The following is a 19,112-nucleotide window of genomic DNA, read 5'->3' as shown; positions in this document are numbered from 1 at the left end:
AAATTTAAATTTTGTTAGTATTCATGGAATTTGAAGTTTTTGAAGCCCCCTTAACTCCGAATTGAATGAATGATTTTAATTCCAATACGGAATTTTGCATAGAGAACTAAATGAAGCAATAATTTGCCCATCTTTGAATACTAAATAGAATATTTCGATTCAAAAAATATATCTGAAAAAAAAATCTGTCTAATTGTTTTCAATAAAAGAGGAAAAGGTAATTAAAAGCAGTGAGCGGAGCAGTAAAGTCGGACGGGACCGACCATACGATACCCTACACAACTACCACGAAAAGCACACTTTCGGTGGTTCTATATTCTGAGCCTGGGCAATATTTCGTGATATTTGCACCCTTTTTACCGATTATAGATCAACAACTCCTCTTTCGAAGTCTTGCATATTTTCCAAAATGTTTTTTCTTGAAGTGAATTTTTACGCAATAAAATAAAAAAAATGGTCACTTTAGGTTTTGGTTGATTTGACCCTCGGAAAATTGACCGATCATCATCTAAACAGCCGCTCTAAGTATTTGGTCAGACCCCTTTCTATGTGATATCTGATGTTCTGCATATAATAATTGCCCCTAGAGCGACTAAAAAATCTGACAAAATTAAAGTTTTCGGTTCATTGCACCCCCTGAATGAAATCTCAACTTCATCGAAAACTACAAGCGTCGTCCTTGACCATAATCGTAACTTCATGTACAATTTCAAAGCGATCAGCGCGACATTTCCGTCCTCTAATGGAGTAATAGTAATAATATGCATATAGTCACCTTTACTTAATTATGTATAACTCCCGCATCGGAGTACATACAGCCATATAATTGGTATCAATTTGAAGGTCAACAACTCATCTTGGACAAACTATCAACATCTCGCGTATATGTCCTTCAGAATAAAAATTTAGCCCTAGAATAAAATTTTTGTAATATTTCACACAAAAGTCAGGGTCCATTTGACCCGCTAAATATTGACCGATCTTTATCAAAACAGGCAAAACAGGATCTTAGGTCCGATCCCCTTCTCCATGTAAAATTTCGCGATGTTCGGACCATAATTGCGGCATCTAGAGCGACCAGAAAAACCGACAAAAAATAAGTATTTGGTCCATGTCATCCTCTAAATATTAACCGATCTTTATCAAAAACAATAGGGGCCTTCATTGGCCAGAACCCATCCTACATGCAAAATTTCGTGAAGATTGGTCCATAACTGTGGCCTATATCGTGTTTACAAATTGTAATGGACAGACGAACGGACGGACACACATGTCCAGATCGATTCAGCTATTCGAGATATGACGATCGGTATACTTAAAGGTTGGTCTCGGACCAATACTTCGCGGCTTTACAAACTCGTGGGGCTGCACAAAGCTATAATACCCTGACAACATAATTGTGTAGGGTATAATAAAATTTAAAAAAATGTTGTAAAAATGTTTTTTTATACCCTACACAACTATGTTGTCAGGGTATTATAGCTTTGTGCAGCCCCAAAAGTTTGTAAAGCCGCGAAATATTGGTCCTAGACCCACCTTTAAGTATACCAATCGTCATATCTTGACTAGCTGAGTCGATCTAGACATGTGTGTCCGTCCGTCCGTCTGTCCATTATAATTTGTAAACACAGTTATGGACCAATCTTCACGAATTTTTGCATGTGGGATGGGTTCTGGCCAATGAAGGCCCCTATTGTTTTTGATAAAGATCGGTTAATATTAAGGGGATGAAATGGACCAAATACTAAATTTTTGTCGGTTTTTCTGGTCGCTCCAGAGGCCGCAGTTATGGTCTGAAATTTTACATGGAGAAGGGGATCGGGGCTAAGAATAAGCATGCCTGTTTTGATAAAGATTGGTCAATATTTAGCGGGTCAAATGGACCCTGACTTTTGTGTGAAAAATTACAAAATTTTTATTCTGTCCAATATGAGTTGTTGACCTTCAAATTGATACCAATTATATGGCTGTATGTACTCCGACGCGGGAGTTATACGTAATTAAGTAAAGGTGACTATGTGCATATTATTACTATTACTCCATTAGAGGACGGAAATGTAGCGCTGACCGCTTTGAAATTGTACATGAAGTTCCGATTATGGTCAAGGACAACGCCTATAGTTTTCGGTGAAGGTTAGATTTCATTCAGGGGGTGCAATGAACCGAAAACTTTAATTTTGTCAGATTTTATAGTCGCTTTAGAGGCAATTATTATATACAGAACATCATATTTTTTACAAGGTGAAGGGGATCTGACCAAATACTTAGAGCGGCTGTTTAGATGATGATCGGTCAATTTTCCGAGGGTCAAATCAACCAAAACCTAAAGTGACAAATTTTTTATTGTATGGCGTAAAAATTCTCTTCAAGAAAAAAACATTTTGGAAAATATGCAGGACTTAGAAATAGGAGTTGTTGATCTATAATCGGTAAAAAGGTTGCAAATATCACGAAATATTGCCCAGGCTCGGAATATAGAACCGCCGAAAGTGTGCTTTTCGTATCATATGGTCGGCCTCGTCCGACTAAAGTGCTCCGCTCACTGGTTTTTTCTTTAATTTGTTGATGCAAATTGGGAAAAATCGGTTCAGACTTAGATCTAGCTTTCATATATATATATATATATTCGTCCGATTTAATGTATATGGTGTACCAAAGTCCCTATATTTTTTCCATTTGCACGAAATTTGACACAGCGTACTGAATTAGGTCTAGAATGATGTGTGTTAAGTTTCCTGAAAATTGGTCCAGATTTATATATAGCTCCCATATATATTTTCGTCCGATTTTATGTAAATGGTATACAAAAGTCCCTATATTTCTTTCGATTTGCACGAAATTTGGCATAGCGTAATGAATTAGCTCTAGAATGATGTGTGTTAAGTTTCCTGAAAATCGATCCAGATTTAGATATAGCTCCCAAATTTTTTTTCGTCCGATTTAATGTAAATGGTGTACCAAAGTCCCTATATAACTTGCGATTTGCACGAAATTTGGCACAGCGTACTAAATTATGTCTAGAATGATCTGTATTAGGTTTCGTGAAAATCGGTCCAGATTTAGATATAGCTCCCATATATATTTTCCTTGTGATTCTCTTCACCACTAGGGGTATATTAAAAATATGCATCCTAAATCTGAACCGATTTTCACGAAACTTAACCCACATCGTTCTAGGGTTTATTCGATGGATATATAGGGACGCCATTTACATTAAATCGGTCAAACATATATATGGGATCTGAACCGATTTTCAAAAAAAATTACACACATCATTCTAGTCTCAATTCAGTGCACTTGCCAAATGTCATTGAAATCGAAAGATATATGGGGACTTTGGTGAACCATTTACATTAAATTAGTCGAACATATATATGGGAGCTATATCTGTATCTGAACCGATTTTCAAGAAAATTTACACACATCATTATAGTCTCAATTCGGTACGCTATGCCAAATTTCGTGGAGCTATATCTAAATCTGAACCGATTTTCCCAATTTCAATATGGTTCGTCTTTGGGCCAAATAGACGAGCTGTGCCAAATTTCATCCAATTCGGATCATAAATGCGACCTGTACTTTGTTTACATTTTTACAAAAGGAACCATGTGTCTATTTCGTTTCCATTTGTCTGTTACAAACATATGCACAAAGACATAATACCCTGTACCACAGTGTGGTGAAGGGTATTAATATACGAAAAAAATCATTTCAAATTATTCTCTGTATTCTGTTTTAAAAGAATCAAAAATAATTCTGATGACAGAATTCGTACATTTCGGATACGAAGCAATTTAAATAATTTGGACTGTATACACAAATTAGTACTGTACACATTTTTGCCCTCTTCTTTATATTGAAAAGCTGATAACTTTACCAAAAATTGGAATTTTTTAAATTTTTCTCTTGATATGTGTCGTCCATAATCAGGTCTTGACGTATGAAATCCAAAAAATATTTATATCTACTAGCTACGTATTAAATATAAGCTCCAAAACAATTTGTTGCCTGTGGGCAATATTGGGCCACAAAGGGTTAAATATTTTCTAATGAGGCTCACTTCGTAAATCTAATGTTATACCAAGCATTTATTATTTTTACGATGGGGCTTATTGGCCCGGCCCTTCTAGTATTTCCCCTAAAAGTCAAAATTCGAAGAAATTACAAATATCGTGTGAAACAAATGAAATGTCCAATTCGATTCATAATTTTACCAAACCTAGTTCAAGTCTGAAGATGAGGTCCATCGGCTTATTTATGTATTTCCCTCATTAATAAAAATTTTGAAAATTTGCAAATCCAATATCAACCAAATGGAGCGTTCGAGTTGATCCAAACCTTGATACATCCAAATATGATACGAAAGGAGTATCAGCTTTACTTCACATTAGTCATAAATTAATTACAACTATCGGCTATAAGGCCCATTATGAACACCACCAACTGACACTTTCTTACTTGTTGAAATATCTTTATTCGGAGTATATTGTTTTTTTTTTTCGCCCAGAGCTTTGGTGGTCAGTTTTTATTGTACAGAATATATTTGCCCTCTTATTTTCATTAGTTCAAAAACGTATCTCCTCAAAGTACATAAGCAAAGTAAGTCAATTCTTACGAATCGCGCTATTTGTTTCTATAATTATTTGAACACTTTTGCAATGTCATCGATATATGCATGTATCGTACATAGTATGTGTGGTTGTGGGTTCGCTCGCATTAATATTTATAAGTCCATTTGGACGTTTTTATCATATTTTGCCAAGAAACGAATCGTTCCAATTATTGAAATTTATTTATACTCTCCTGAAAATAATGACAAAAAACGTATCGTTACAAAAATGCCATTATTGGCGGTGATATAAATCTCTTTTGCCACTGTGTGTTTGTTTGTTCGTTTGTTGGTTTTGGGCTATGACAACGAAGACGAGGAGATCCGCATAAAGTAAACAAAACGAATGCAACCCAGCAACAAAAACAACTACAACAGCAGCACCAACATCAGCCGAAGACGTAAATGACGATGTTCTTCTACTGTGCTCTGTTTCTGGTTGTAGTTGGGAGATATATGATCCAGGTTAAGAAGCAGCCGCCACAACCGAAAAAAAACAGCAACAATAACAACAACGTCAACATGAACAACACCGCCACCACGAGTATCACCCCAATACTAGTTAGGCCCAACAACACTGCAGTATCTCTCCGCCAATAACACCAACATCGGCACAAAGATGCAAAGCCAGAGCAACAAGAATTAATCCTCCTAGTGTTCGTTCGAGCATGGATGCTGGGATATGGCGGGCTGTCTTCTCGGGCTGACTGGCTGGCTGAATGAGTTTTTTTTCTTTTTTACTAACGAATCGGAAAGTAAAAAGGGACGTGTTAAAGCCACTTCTCATGAAATATGCTAAAGCCTTGACACTTTTCTACCGGTTTTCCATACCAGCGAACATACGGCATACGGTGTGGAGGATGGCTTGCTTGCATACGTTTTTTGTTTGTATTTCTTGGCCATAAACAAAATCCATTTTATACGGGACGATATTGTTGTTGTTGTTGTCGTTGTTGGTGATATGATGACATTGCTGTTGTTGTTGTTATTTTACCATAAAGTGTGGCATCTTGATGTCTCCAACCAATAATTTTAAATGTTTTGTATGAATTTTCGGTTGCACCAAAAACTTTACGTTTTTGCTAGCAACAAAGTCAGAACAAGAACATAAAGCAACAAAACAACAACAACAACTATAATCATTACAAAATCATAAAACGAAGAAAAACTTAATTTTGACTGCAAAATATGAATCATAAAAAATAGTACATATGATTCACATAATGAAAAAAAATCAAAACTTTCATGATGTTAAAGCTCTTATTTGAGATTATATGTAGAAACTAGTAGCGGTGGACTGTAATTGACATTACGGTGGCGAAACAGAATTTTCAAAACAGCAAATTCTCGATAATTCGGATTATTTGGTAATCCGGGCTGCATTTCACAACTCATTGCGCATTCTATAATCCTGATGTAGAATTCGATGTAGAATAATTTTGTCTTTGACGAAATATTCTTAAAATATAGTCTTATTGCAGGTTTTTTATACATTTCTGCAAGGTGTTTACTAAAGCCAAAAAATAATTTATTCCCAAAATCGTTAATTTTATTCTGTAAATTTCCAAATATATATATATATTGAATTGAAATATAGTTTGTTTTGAGACTCATATGCCATGTACAGACGAACGTTGTCCACACTCACATTCGTTGTTCGACCCTTAATTATGAAGTAATTACTTAATTCCCCATACAACATTTTCTGAGCGAACACCAACTTTTGTACATTGTTCAATTCGAATCACTCTCTGAATAACCAAGAAATTTGTCCCATCCCTAACAATTGAGAGTATTTATCGAAAATATATTAATTTTGACAGCATGAAAATATTTATAAAATTTTAAAAATGTTTCTGTAGAAAAAAGTAAAATATTGTCTAGTTTTTATATGCAGAAGGACGTAAAATTTGTTATCTACATAATGCAATATGCATTACTTTCCCTTTGGATCTAGTTAGTGTACAAAACAAGAAATAAACGTGTAGAAACCCAAACAAAAATTCTAAAATTGTTTATAGGTGACATTTGAATTGAGAAAATATAAAAATGTATTCAAAATAACAATATTTTCAGAAAAATAATACGTTTACATTGTAGAGGATTTTGTTAACCCGGTGTAGCGGATTTAGTTAACCCTTACCAAATATATGCTTCAAATGACATGTCGTTTAAAATGAGTTTTAATATTTTGACGTTTAGGCTGATTTTCTAGTTTTGGTCTATAGTTAAACTTTATGGCCGAGTTTACAATCATTCCTGGAATAAGAGGTCGATATGGTCCCTTCAGATAGTCGACTGAGCTGTATTAGACAAAAATATACCTCGCATTTATATCAGTAATATTGTCAAATACACCATATATTTAAACTGCAAGGATGATTTGTCGAAACATAATCCGAATATTTTCAAATGTCTTGGAAATGAGAAATATTGCCCCTCGTTTTTAGGTAACATCCCGATGTAAACCTTCAAAATACCGACTCACGTAATTTTCTGGAATTACGCGATAATTATCAAAAAATTGACATTTGGTGAACAGCGTTATAAAAGTAAATGTTTTCTTTATCAGTGTAAAAATTGTACCTTTTATTTATTAATAAAATAATACAAATATAGTAATAAAAATGTAAACCAAATTAAAAACATCGATAATTCGAATTAGGGTCTGCAATTAATTGCCTGGATTTTAATTTTCTGGACCTTCTGATTCCTCATATTATTGTAGCTGACAAAGTTTTGACCCATTCATACCCAAAGACATTTTCCGAGGTATTTGTAGAAAAATTGAAACAGGAGCAATGTGTTAAGTTCGTTCTCATTTTATTTTTATTTTGTATGTTCTAAAGGGCTTCTAAAGCAATAGTACTGATACTGATAACATTTAATAAAAAGACCCATACACATGTTTATACTACTTTCTCTTAAATAATTATGCTGGGTCTGAAAAACTGTATGACTAGAAATATTCAGCCTATTCTGAATTTAGTATGCTATTTTGGGATCTAGGGGATATGCCTCTATTGTCTAGTGATGGTATTATAAGATTATGTACCGTTTATGTACCCGTTTAATAGTCGGCATAGTTTATTATGGCTTTGTGCATATGTTTGTAACAGGCAAAAGGAAACGAAATAGACACATGGTTCCTTTTGAGAATATGCATAGAATCACTTTCTGGGTCGATTTACGCATGTTCGTCCATGTATTTTTGTGAACAAAGTACAGGTTGATTTTATGATCCGATTTGGATGCAATTTAGCATAGGTCACTTATTTGGCCGGTTCAGATTTATATATAGCTCCCATATATATTTTCGTCCGCTTTAATGTAATTGGTGCACCAAATATATCTTTCGATTTGCACGAAATTTGGTCTAGAATGATGTGTGTTAAGTTTCCTGAAAATCGGTTCAGATTTAGATATAGCTTCTATATCTGACCAAATGAAAAATTTATTATCGGTTGCAGAATGACATGTTAATTGTTGAAATTTCATTTTACTGGTTCTTTACAAATGCGACGTCTGTTAGGATTCATCTGTTGAATATACCCAAAGTGGTGAAGGGTATCATCCGGTATCGGCCCCGTCCGACTTTACAACTTCCCTTACTGGTTTTTCATATATTGTAGGTCTGTCGGTCGCACTTCTGGCAAGTATATTTCCCATATTGTTTCCTATTATTCTTATATGCCCATATGATCGTATGAGACCATGCCGCGAAAAATTATTTATGGTTTTTATACAATGCAATGAGGTTATAGTTTTTTATGGCTTGTTTACTGTCTGTCAGAGGCACTCCGTTATAGCCTGAACCTCCGCCGGTAAGATCATATTGTGATCTGGTCGGCAAAATCAGATTTCGATTCTCAGATCTTCTATGAATAATCCCATTTCCGACTTCCTAGCTAGTTGGGAGCCATCTGTGTAGTTAAGTTGCCAGGGGTCATGGTAACTAGTGTTCCACTATCCCATTAATCCCTGTCTGGTATCATAGTTTCACATGATGTGACTATTCTTATTTCTGGTATTCGGTCCGACTCAAAATTACAAATTGAGGATCCGATCATATATTTTGATGCGGTCTATTGCGTCCGATGTCGATCCACTCGTTCCTAGCCTTTACTCTTAAAGCTGCGTCCACCGCTTCATATCTTATTTGGATGTTAAATGGATGTATATATAATAAAGTTTCTTGTCGGTCTTGTCCTCTTTGCCCCGCATATACCTAGGCAGCATGTTCTCTGGACTTTCTTGACAATTTTACATTAATTTTTTCCAATGTTCCTTAGACCCATTCTTGGTAGAATAGATACCGATTATCATCTTCTGCAGAAGGACCAGCATCCATGGGATTTATCTACCCGGTCCTCTATGTGGTATTTTCATTTCTTTCGCCCAATGTTTTGAATATTCATAGTTTATTCATATTCGAAAAAAATGATTCCCAATTGGAGAAGCTGGTTTAAATTTCCAAAACTAAAAAAATAAGACCAAACCTCGCAAAATATAAACAGGCCGGCCAATGGACAGACAGACCGACAAGCAAGACATGCTAGTTAAGGTAATGTTTTTGGTGTGGTGCTGTTGTTGTATATTAAACAGTCACCAAAGCAACAACAAAAACAACAAACAAACAGCCAAGGCAGAGTAACATGCTGCCGCATTGACTGCTGTTGGACCAGATTTTAGAATATGCAACATTTCTTAAAGATGTTGACATTTTACAGCTCAGCAAAAATATACCGACTTTGTTCGGCAGTTTGATTGTCTTTGTTCTTTTCTTGTTGCTTTAGTCAAATGTTGGTTGCACCAACAGACAGACAACTTCAGCCAATGTTATGAGTGCTGACTGAGTACAACATTGGCTGGCGGTTTGTCTCCAAAAATTTAGTTTGCGAATTTTTGATACTTCACTACTGTTTTGTGTTTTTCCAAGCGCAGACTAGAGTAGAAGCAAGGTCTCCTTATTGTTGTTCGTGGATGTTTGAAGTGATCACAGATCCATAATCCATACATTCGACGATGTGTAGACGTTTGAAATATTCAGTTGCGGCGTACCTACCCACATCTATTCAAAGAAACATTTTAATGTATGGCTAAGTTTTAAATAAGAATGTTTATGTATGCAATAATGTACACTGCAGGACATTTTAATAAGTTACAAATATACATCGGTTCTAATGTAATGATATCATGTTGAAAATCTAATTCAGCTGGGCAAAATTGAAATTTTCCTTTATAAAATATAATTCAGCAGTGCGGAACTAAAATTTTTTTGATAGAAAATATATTTCAGCAGAATTAGTTTTTTTATAGAAAATTTCTTGTTCAGCTGCGCGGAATTGAAATTTTCCTCTAAAAAATTTAATACAGCTGCTCGGATTTGAAATTTTCGTATAGGCAGAATTAAAATTATCCTATAAAAATATAATTTAGCTGGGCAGAATTAGAATTTTCCTATAGAATATATAATTCAGGAGGGCGGAATGGAAATTTTCCTATAGAAAATATAATTCAGGTGGGCGGAATGGAAATTTTCCTAGAGAAAAGATAGTTCAGCGGGGCTGAATTTAAGTTTTGCTTTAGGAAACCAAATTCCTATAGGCTGAATTAAAGTTTTCCTATAGGAAACCAAATTCCTATAGGCTGAATTAAAGTTTTCCTTTAGGAAACACAATTCAGCGTGGCTGAATTTAAGTTTTCCTATAGAAAACACAATTCAGCATGGCTGAATTAAAGTTTTCCTATAGAAAACACAATTCAGCGTGGCTGAATTTAGGTTTTCCTATAGGAAACACAATTCAGTGTGGCTGAATTAAAGTTTTCCTATAGGAAACACAATTCAGCGTAGCTGAATTAAAGTTTTCCTATAGAAAACAAAATTCCATTAAGCCGACTAAAGGTTTTTCTTAAAAAAAAAAAAAAAAAATAATGCAGCTGTGGTTAACTTGATTGTTGACTTGATGCTGCTATATTCATATTACCCACACTGTAGTTTGTCAATGACGTTTTGGTTCTTGTTGTTTCTTCTTACATAGCATATGTGAAATATGTCTGTATGTATGTCACATTATGCGCGGTAGCTCGTTGCCCTATTTTAAATCAGACACAAAGTACCCCAGTAAAAGAGTTTCTCAAATAAGGAGCCCATTGGCATTGCCGAATTCATTTCAGAATAACTGCCGGCAATGCCGTCACGGTGATCAGCACATAGCCGCATATATTTGCAGCACCAACACCAATAAATATGAGTTCTGTTACGGTCACTATGGACTGTGACACTGTTGTTTTTCGGCCGTGGTTTATTTTTTGCAATATCTGAGGCCTGCATTATGCCAAGTAATGCTGAATAAAGCTAAGAACTTACCACATAAATAAATATATTCTTTATCATATGTAATGCAACGGGAGAACAGTGGTTTGCAATAATTCAGCTGGGCTGAATTGAATTTTTCCTTTAGAAAACATAATTCAGCTGGGCTGAATTGAAGTTTTCCAGTGGACAATTTTATTTAGCTGGGTTGAACTAAAGTTTTCCTATTGAAATCATAATTCAGCTGGGCTGATTTGAAATTTTCCTATGAAAACATAATTTAGTTGGGCTGAATTGAAGTTTTCCTATAGAAAACCCAATTTAACTGGGCTGAATTAAATTTTTCCTATGAGAACCATAATTCAGCTGGGCTGAATTAAAGTTTTCCTATAGAAAACATAATTCAGCTGGGCTGAATTAAAGTTTTCCTATAGAAGACATAATTCAGCTGGGCTGAATTAAAGTTTTCCTATGGAATACATAATTCAGCAGGGCTGAATTGCAGTTTTCCTTTGGAAACCATAATTCAGCTAGGCTGAATTGGAGTTTTCCTATGGAAAACATAACTTAGCTGGGCTGACTTAAAGTTTTCCTATAGAATACATAATTCAGCAGGGCTGAATTGAAGTTTTCCTTTGGAAACCATAATTCAGCTAGGCTGAATTGGAGTTTTCATATGGAAAACGTAATTCAGCTAGGATGAGTTGAAGTTTTTCTGTGAAAACCACAATTCAGCTGGTTTGAATTTAATTTTTCTTTTTGCAAACACAATTTAGCTGAACCTTATATAAAGATTTCCGAAGAAATATTTAGCTTCCTATGGAAAACACAATCCAGCTGGGCTAAATTTAAGGAAAAGGTTATTGAGTGAACTTGTCATATTCAGCTAAGTTGAATGGCTTTTTATGTAGAAGTGTCTGCATAACCACTGTGTTTTAGTTCACAAATCCCCTTCAACAAATCATCGATACCCTTCCAATAAAATGTCACAAAGTCTTCAATAAATTATCCGAATCTGGCTCATATCCTTCTGCGTCGAATAGCTTTTCAATAGTTGCCCTTAAGAATCCCTTTTTCTGGTTTGTTAGAACAGTTACCAAAGCCAACAACAACAATAACCATAGCTTATCTCCTCGAATTCAGCAACAAATAAATGACAGCTTCTTCAAAACAAAAAACTCCCAAACAATAGGCGAAAATCCCCAAAGGCAATGTGTCAATTCTAAGACGAGTCCTAGTTTCATATTTCGTAATAGATTTCCGAAACAACAACAACAACTACAAGAACACCCCGAACAATAAATGGCAGTTTTATTTCATTGTCGATCTGTAAAAATTCTTCAACTAAAAAGAAATGTGTTGAAAGGACATACCAACGGGAATGCCAATCGTCGTGTCTGTCACAACCGAAAACTATCCCATAAATACCGTATTAGCCATGTGGGACATAGCCGGCTAGCCGCCTAGCAGTGGCCGAGTGTCATCGTCACATTGCGCATTTCACATTTTCGGTGCTATGAATTCGCTCCGACAGTCACATTGGCGTATTCGAGGACGAGTATTTGCAGATTTGGAATTGCGGCTACATTTTATTTTGGCAAATTCCAAGAAGGCCGAATTTACTACGAAATGTGTCGCAAAAGGCAAACAAGAAGAGAAGAAGGAGGACAGTACGAAAGAAGGCTAAGGCCGAAGTAGAAGAAGAAGAAGATGTGTCGCATAAATGTTGATGCCGCCACCGCTGCTAGTAACTGCTGTGGATGCCGGCTATTCAAATGCTTTTGAATTCAGAAAAAAAAATAAAAATAAAAAATAAACCAGCACCCTCCCTGTTCAATTCAAATACACTTAGAAACTAGGGAATTGGATAACTTCAATTCCGCCTGGCTGAATAGAGTTTTCAATAGGAAAACTTCATATTCAGCCTGGCTGAATAGTGTTTTCAATAGGAAAACTTCATATTCAGCCTGGCTGAATAGTGTTTTCAATAGGAAAACTTCATATTCAGCCTGGCTGAATAGTGTTTTCTATAGGAAAACTTCATATTCAGCCTGGCTGAATAGTGTTTTCTATAGGAAAACTTCATATTCAGCCTGGCTGAATAGTGTTTTCTATAGGAAAACTTCATATTCAGCCTGGCTGAATAGTGTTTTCTATAGGAAAACTTCATATTCAGCCTGGCTGAATAGTGTTTTCTATAGGAAAACTTCATATTCAGCCTGGCTGAATAGTGTTTTCTATAGGAAAACTTCATATTCAGCCTGGCTGAATAGTGTTTTCTATAGGAAAACTTCATATTCAGCCTGGCTGAATAGTGTTTTCTATAGGAAAACTTCATATTCAGCCTGGCTGAATAGTGTTTTCTATAGGAAAACTTCATATTCAGCCCGGCTGAATAGTGTTTTTTATAGGAAAACTTCATATTCAGCCTGGCTGAATAGTGTTTTCTATAGGAAAACTTCATATTCAGCCTGGCTGAATAGTGTTTTCTATAGGAAAACTTCATATTCAGCCTGGCTGAATAGTGTTTTCTATAGGAAAACTTCATATTCAGCCTGGCTGAATAGTGTTTTCTATAGGAAAACTTCATATTCAGCCTGGCTGAATAGTGTTTTCTATAGGAAAACTTCATATTCAGCCTGGCTGAATAGTGTTTTCTATAGGAAAACTTCATATTCAGCCTGGCTGAATAGTGTTTTCTATAGGAAAACTTCATATTCAGCCTGGCTGAATAGTGTTTTCTATAGGAAATACTTCATATTCAGCCTGGCTGAATAGTGTTTTCTATAGGAAATACTTCATATTCAGCCTGGCTGAATAGTGTTTTCTATAGGAAATACTTCATATTCAGCCTGGCTGAATAGTGTTTTCTATAGGAAATACTTCATATTCAGCCTGGCTGAATAGTGTTTTCTATAGGAAATACTTCATATTTAGCCTGGCTGAATAGTGTTTTCTATAGGAAATACTTCATATTCAGCCTGGCTGAATAGTGTTTTCTATAGGAAAACTTCATATTCAGCCTGGCTGAATAGTGTTTTCTATAGGAAAACTTCATATTCAGCCTGGCAGAATAGTGTTTTCTATAGGAAAACTTCATATTCAGCCTGGCTGAATAGTGTTTTCTATAGGAAAACTTCATATTCAGCCTGGCTGAATAGTGTTTTCTATAGGAAAACTTCATATTCAGCCTGGCTGAATAGTGTTTTCTGTAGGAAAACTTAATTTTCAGCCTGGTTGAATAGTGTTTTCTTTAGGAAAACTTCATATTCAGCCTGGCTGAATAGTGTTTTCTATAGGAAAACTTCATATTCAGCCTGGCTGAATAGAGTTTTCGATAGGAAAACTTCATATTCAGCCTGGCTGAATAGAGTTTTCGATAGGAAAACTTCATATTCAGCCTGGCTGAATAGTGTTTTCTATAAGAAAACATCATTTTTAGCCTGGCTGAATAGTGTTTTGTATAGGAACACTTCATATTCAGCCTGGCTGAATGGTGTTTTCTGTAGGAAAACTTAAATTCAGGCTGGCTAAATACAGTTTTCTTTATTAAAACTTCAATTCAGCCTGGCTGAATAAGGTTTTTTTATAGGAAAAATTCAAATCAATTTAATTTTTTTCTCTCACTGTCGACCATTCTGCATACGAGGTTTATCCCATCATCATTGGTTGCTTTATGTTTCTTTCATTTCCACCGTAGATCCGTTTATCCGCTTGGCAGTATGTCTGTCTGTCCGTCCTTCCTTATCCCAACCAACCAGCCGTCTGTCCATTCATTGAACGTCTGTCCTTTTGTGTTTTGTTTGTTCGTTTTTTTTTTTGTTTCATCTGAAAGGAGTTTAGTTTTTTGGAGAAGTATGTGTTGATCGGCAAATACCGTTGCGGTATCCACTTTGATGATGACAATAGCTGCACGCGCCCAATTTACATTTACGAGTATGTCTACCGAAAACCAATGTTAAGCGAATTTTTCATTGAGCTGGGTAATATATATTTTTGTTAGCTGACTGGCTGTTCGGCCGGCTGACTGGCTGTTCGGATGGTTGGTTGGTTTGTTGGTTAGCAGCATAACAAGAACAACATGACCAGAACACAACAACAATCAATGGATATTTTTCTGGAGGATTTTTCTTTTAAACTGGGCAATCAAAACAGTCAACAAAAGTTATGCTGTTGGTGTTGTTGTTGCTGTAAACAAAACTAAACGACCAACAACAAAAATCGTCAACCTACCATTTCGTAGCCAAATATCAAGCAGTAGCCACCTTAGTACCATGAAAAAGTGATGCAGTACTGTGATGTTAAACTTAAACGTTTTGCTAGTACTTGCGACTGCTGTTAAGCTGTTGTTGTTGTTGGTGGTGGTGCTGCTGCTGATGGTGGCGGTTGTGGTCTGGGTGACCAAAAGAGCCCAGTTAAAGCACGACACTTGAATTTGTTTCTGGGTTTTTTTTGGCATGGGGTACCTTTTGCTTTGCATTGTCTCTCTGTCCGTCCGTCCGCCTGTTCGGCTGACTGGCTGGGTGACTGTGTTGGGGGGAATTTTTCTCGTTCAATTTCAATATTTAAGGATAAACTGTCAATATGTCTACTTTAAATACATATATTTAGTGAACCTATAAATCGTTAACTGTCGTCAGTTGCCACGGTTTTTAGATTCTTTCTTCTGTGTGTGCCGTTTTTTTTACCAACTACCTACCTACTTTTTTCGGTGGCATTGGCGTAGTCGTTTTTTTTCGTAGAGGAATTTAGTTTGTTTTTTGTTTGATTTGATGGGGATTCCAGTCAATGTGTATCGAATATTTGCATATTTTGTTTGGCATAAACCAGTAAGCGGAGCAGTATAGTCGGATGTGGCCGACCATATGATACCCTATACAACTACCACTGAACTCTTTTCGTTCGGTACAGCTGTCGCTGGGTTGACAATCCCTGGCCGAGTCGAACCCGGAGCGTAGATCCGATTGTCGTGGGAACGCAGGAACCACCTGAACGGACCATTGTGAAATAGGCCTTAAATATATCGGTTTGATAGGGTCGATCATTCCGAGCTAATATCCGAAATCAGAAATTCTACCCTTCCGAGTGATATCAAGCGTTGACTTGCCAAGGTAGTTGGCAAGCCTTCGTTGAGTTCCGTGGCTCAAAAAACCAAACATCTCAAGATCAAAACGGGAGTAACGCAAGGCGGTGTCATATCTCACATTTCTTGCGAAACTCCGCATTCCTCCACCAGATGTTTCTGTGGTGTCGTACAGTTATTTCGTCCAACGTTAACATTGTCGACGTAAGTGCAAAAATTGCCAACTCTTTAACCACCATTACCAACTTCATCCGGGAGCGCAATCGAAAATTATCCACTGCAAAGTCTACTGTGTCACTTTTCACTTCAGGACGTGAGAAGTCAATTTAGAACTCGGCATTTCCCCACCGTCCATTATCCGAAAATCCTTGGGGGTGGTATTCGATAATCTCCTTCATTTCTCCTCGCATTCTAACTACATCGACCACAAGGTAAAAGCTGGGAATAAAGTACTGAAAGCTTTGGCTAGCACCTCCTGGGGCAAGGATAAAGAAACTTTGGAAACGGCATTGAAGGCCATTGGTCGTTCCATCCTTAAATAGACTATCCCAGTCTGGACTTCTTCCATCCTTAATTATGCAGCCCCAGTCTGGCGGCACACAATGGAGATCCTTGCAAACAGCACAAAATAATGCACTCCGAATTGCAAACGACTGTGTCCAGATGTCGAGCGTCGATCACCACTATGAGTAAACAACCACTATGAGTAGACCTAGTGACACACAGTTATGGCAGATACACCTCCGCGACACATCCATCAGGACTTGAGCGCTATTGTCATTCCATCGGACGTCAACAGATTGTTGATAGCGAACGCGATGAAATCCGTGCGTCAACTGGTGGTCTCCGAAGCCATTTTACCCTCTTGATATTAACCGGTCATTATCAAAACGAACACTCTAATAAGTTGGCCCTATCCCCGTGTAAAAGCTTATAATAGTGGTCTCTAAAGCGACTAGAAAACCAGACAAAAATAAAGTTTTCATTTCACCTTCTAAGTATATCTGCCACAACCACTCCACTTGGATATCCTGCCAACTTCTCCGGTCTATGTCCTATAGAAGTAAATATATATGCCATAGAATGCTCATTTTGCCATTTTCCTCACAAAAGTCTGGGTTCGTTTGATCCGCTAAATATTGACTGATTATCATGAAAAGAGACATGTTTGTTTCTTGGTCAGATCCTCTTTCCTATGTAAAATTTCATGAGGTTCAGGTCATAACTTTGATCTATAGAGCGATCAGGAATACAGGAAAAAAATTTGCTACATTTTCTCTCTAAATATTACTGAACTTTACTCCTAATGCAAAATTCCGTGATGATTCGTCCATAACTGTAGCCTGTATCGTGTTTAAAAGTTATAATGGACAGACGGACGGATGGACACATATGTCGGTATATTTGAAGGTGGATCTGGAAGCAATATTTCTCGACGTAACAAACTCTTAGGGACACACAAAGCTACAATACCTTTACAAAAATAGATTTAAAACTTACCGCTTGTTCCATTACTCTTTATTCACATTTGTCCATCACTTTTAACCCCAACCTGTCTACGGCTCTGTCCATTAGTGGAAAAAAACGTTCTACATTGCTCTTCTGTCTGCCAAAGCGACATTTACTAAATTTATATTTAAAACTTAAGAAACACACTTTCCTCATGCACTGTCAACCATCTACCGACGACCGAAGTTAACTTCAACTCCTGTACTTACCGCTTTGTTTTGTTATACTTGTTGTTGTTGTTGCTATTTAAAACTGAACTCTTTTTCGTCTTCTTCTTTCTATTTTTAGTTCGAAAAAATACAATTCACCCATAAATCGTACCCCCGAATACAACAACAGCAGCAGCAACACGGTCACTACCGGTGGCAGCGGTAATGGCGCTGAACTTCACGAAACAACAACAACAGCGGCGACAACACTGCTTGCCGACGGTCGTTTAAGTTCGCTACATGAAACGAACGCTGGCAATAATAGCTCCGACATTGCCTATCAATATCGGCATGGTAGTGAACATTCCTCGTCTAGCCTACACTCACCGGTAGTACATCATCATTCCACCTCAAGGTCTACACCTACGCACAATAACAGTTATGATGGTGATCCTCACAATGCCGGAGATCCAAATGTGGTAGCTGTGTCCTTACCTTTGACCTCACAGTGTCATAATTCGGTAATCATGTCCAATTCGTATATGGTAGCATCAACACCTTCGCCAGTTTCACATACACATCAACAGCACCTACAACAACAACAACAGCAGCATCACCAACAACATCAGCAGCAACAACAACATCACAATTCATCACAGCATTTAATTGGTTCCAGCATACCCTCGATGTTGTCCAATGCGAATTCTGCATCCTCTGCCACAATGTTGAATAAATATTTAACACATCCGAATATGATGTCGATTGCAATGTCTTCGGATACCGAAGATTATGCCGGGCATATGGGTACGGCTGCCGCATCATCTGTGGGCGTTGGTGGTAATGTTGTTTCGGGTACAATAATGGATAGCCCAATGTGGGCCTACGATTACAAGGGTGAATTGTGTGCCGCCAATGCCAGCTATCTGGATCAACGACACAAATTAGTCAACGAAGTTAAGTTTCGTGCTGTTGCCAACAGCCAGTCTAAATGTGCCAAAGAAGCTAGAATCCGAAGACCGATGAATGCGTTTATGGTCTGGGCGAAAATCGAACGTAAAAAATTGGCCGATGAAAATCCGGATTTGCATAATGCGGATTTGAGTAAAATGTTGGGTAAGTTTTTGGCTGAATAATGTTCTTATAAGAACTTACACCTAAGGCTCTGATAGTCCTTCAAATGATTTCCTTAAAAAAACTCACGCCTGAAGATCTGATAGTCCTTCAAATAATTTCTTAAAAAAATCACGCCTGAAGATCTGATAGTCTTTCAAATAATTTCTTGAAAACCCACGCCTGAAGATCTGATAGTCCTTCAAATAAATTTTATAAAACCCCAGACCTAAGACCATGATAGTCCTTCGAATAATTTTTTTAGAAAACTCATGCCTAAGGCTCTGATAGTCCTGCAAATAAATTTCTTAAAAAATCTACGCCCAAGGTTCTGAA

At 36.8% G+C, this 19,112-nt stretch overlaps 1 protein-coding gene across 1 annotated transcript in view; it reads left to right on the top strand.

The window, feature by feature from the left end:
* LOC133327960 (putative transcription factor SOX-15) overlaps positions 1-19,112 on the top strand; it is a 48,163-nt gene that overhangs the window by 26,130 nt on the left and 2,921 nt on the right. Inside the window, exons 2-3 of the mRNA XM_061536506.1 lie at positions 17,806-18,187; positions 18,293-18,779. Of these exons, the coding sequence (XP_061392490.1) occupies positions 17,806-18,187; positions 18,293-18,779 (869 nt within the window). The remainder of the gene's footprint in view (positions 1-17,805; positions 18,188-18,292; positions 18,780-19,112) is intronic.

The sequence above is a fragment of the Musca vetustissima genome, unplaced genomic scaffold (genome assembly GCF_032173495.1).
Source record: "Musca vetustissima isolate MV318-11 ecotype Yass unplaced genomic scaffold, APGP_CSIRO_Mvet_v1 utg3170, whole genome shotgun sequence".
NCBI classification, from domain to species: domain Eukaryota; kingdom Metazoa; phylum Arthropoda; class Insecta; order Diptera; family Muscidae; genus Musca; species Musca vetustissima.
Note: the sequence above shows the minus strand (reverse complement) of the source record. Positions and strands in the feature narration are given on the sequence as shown.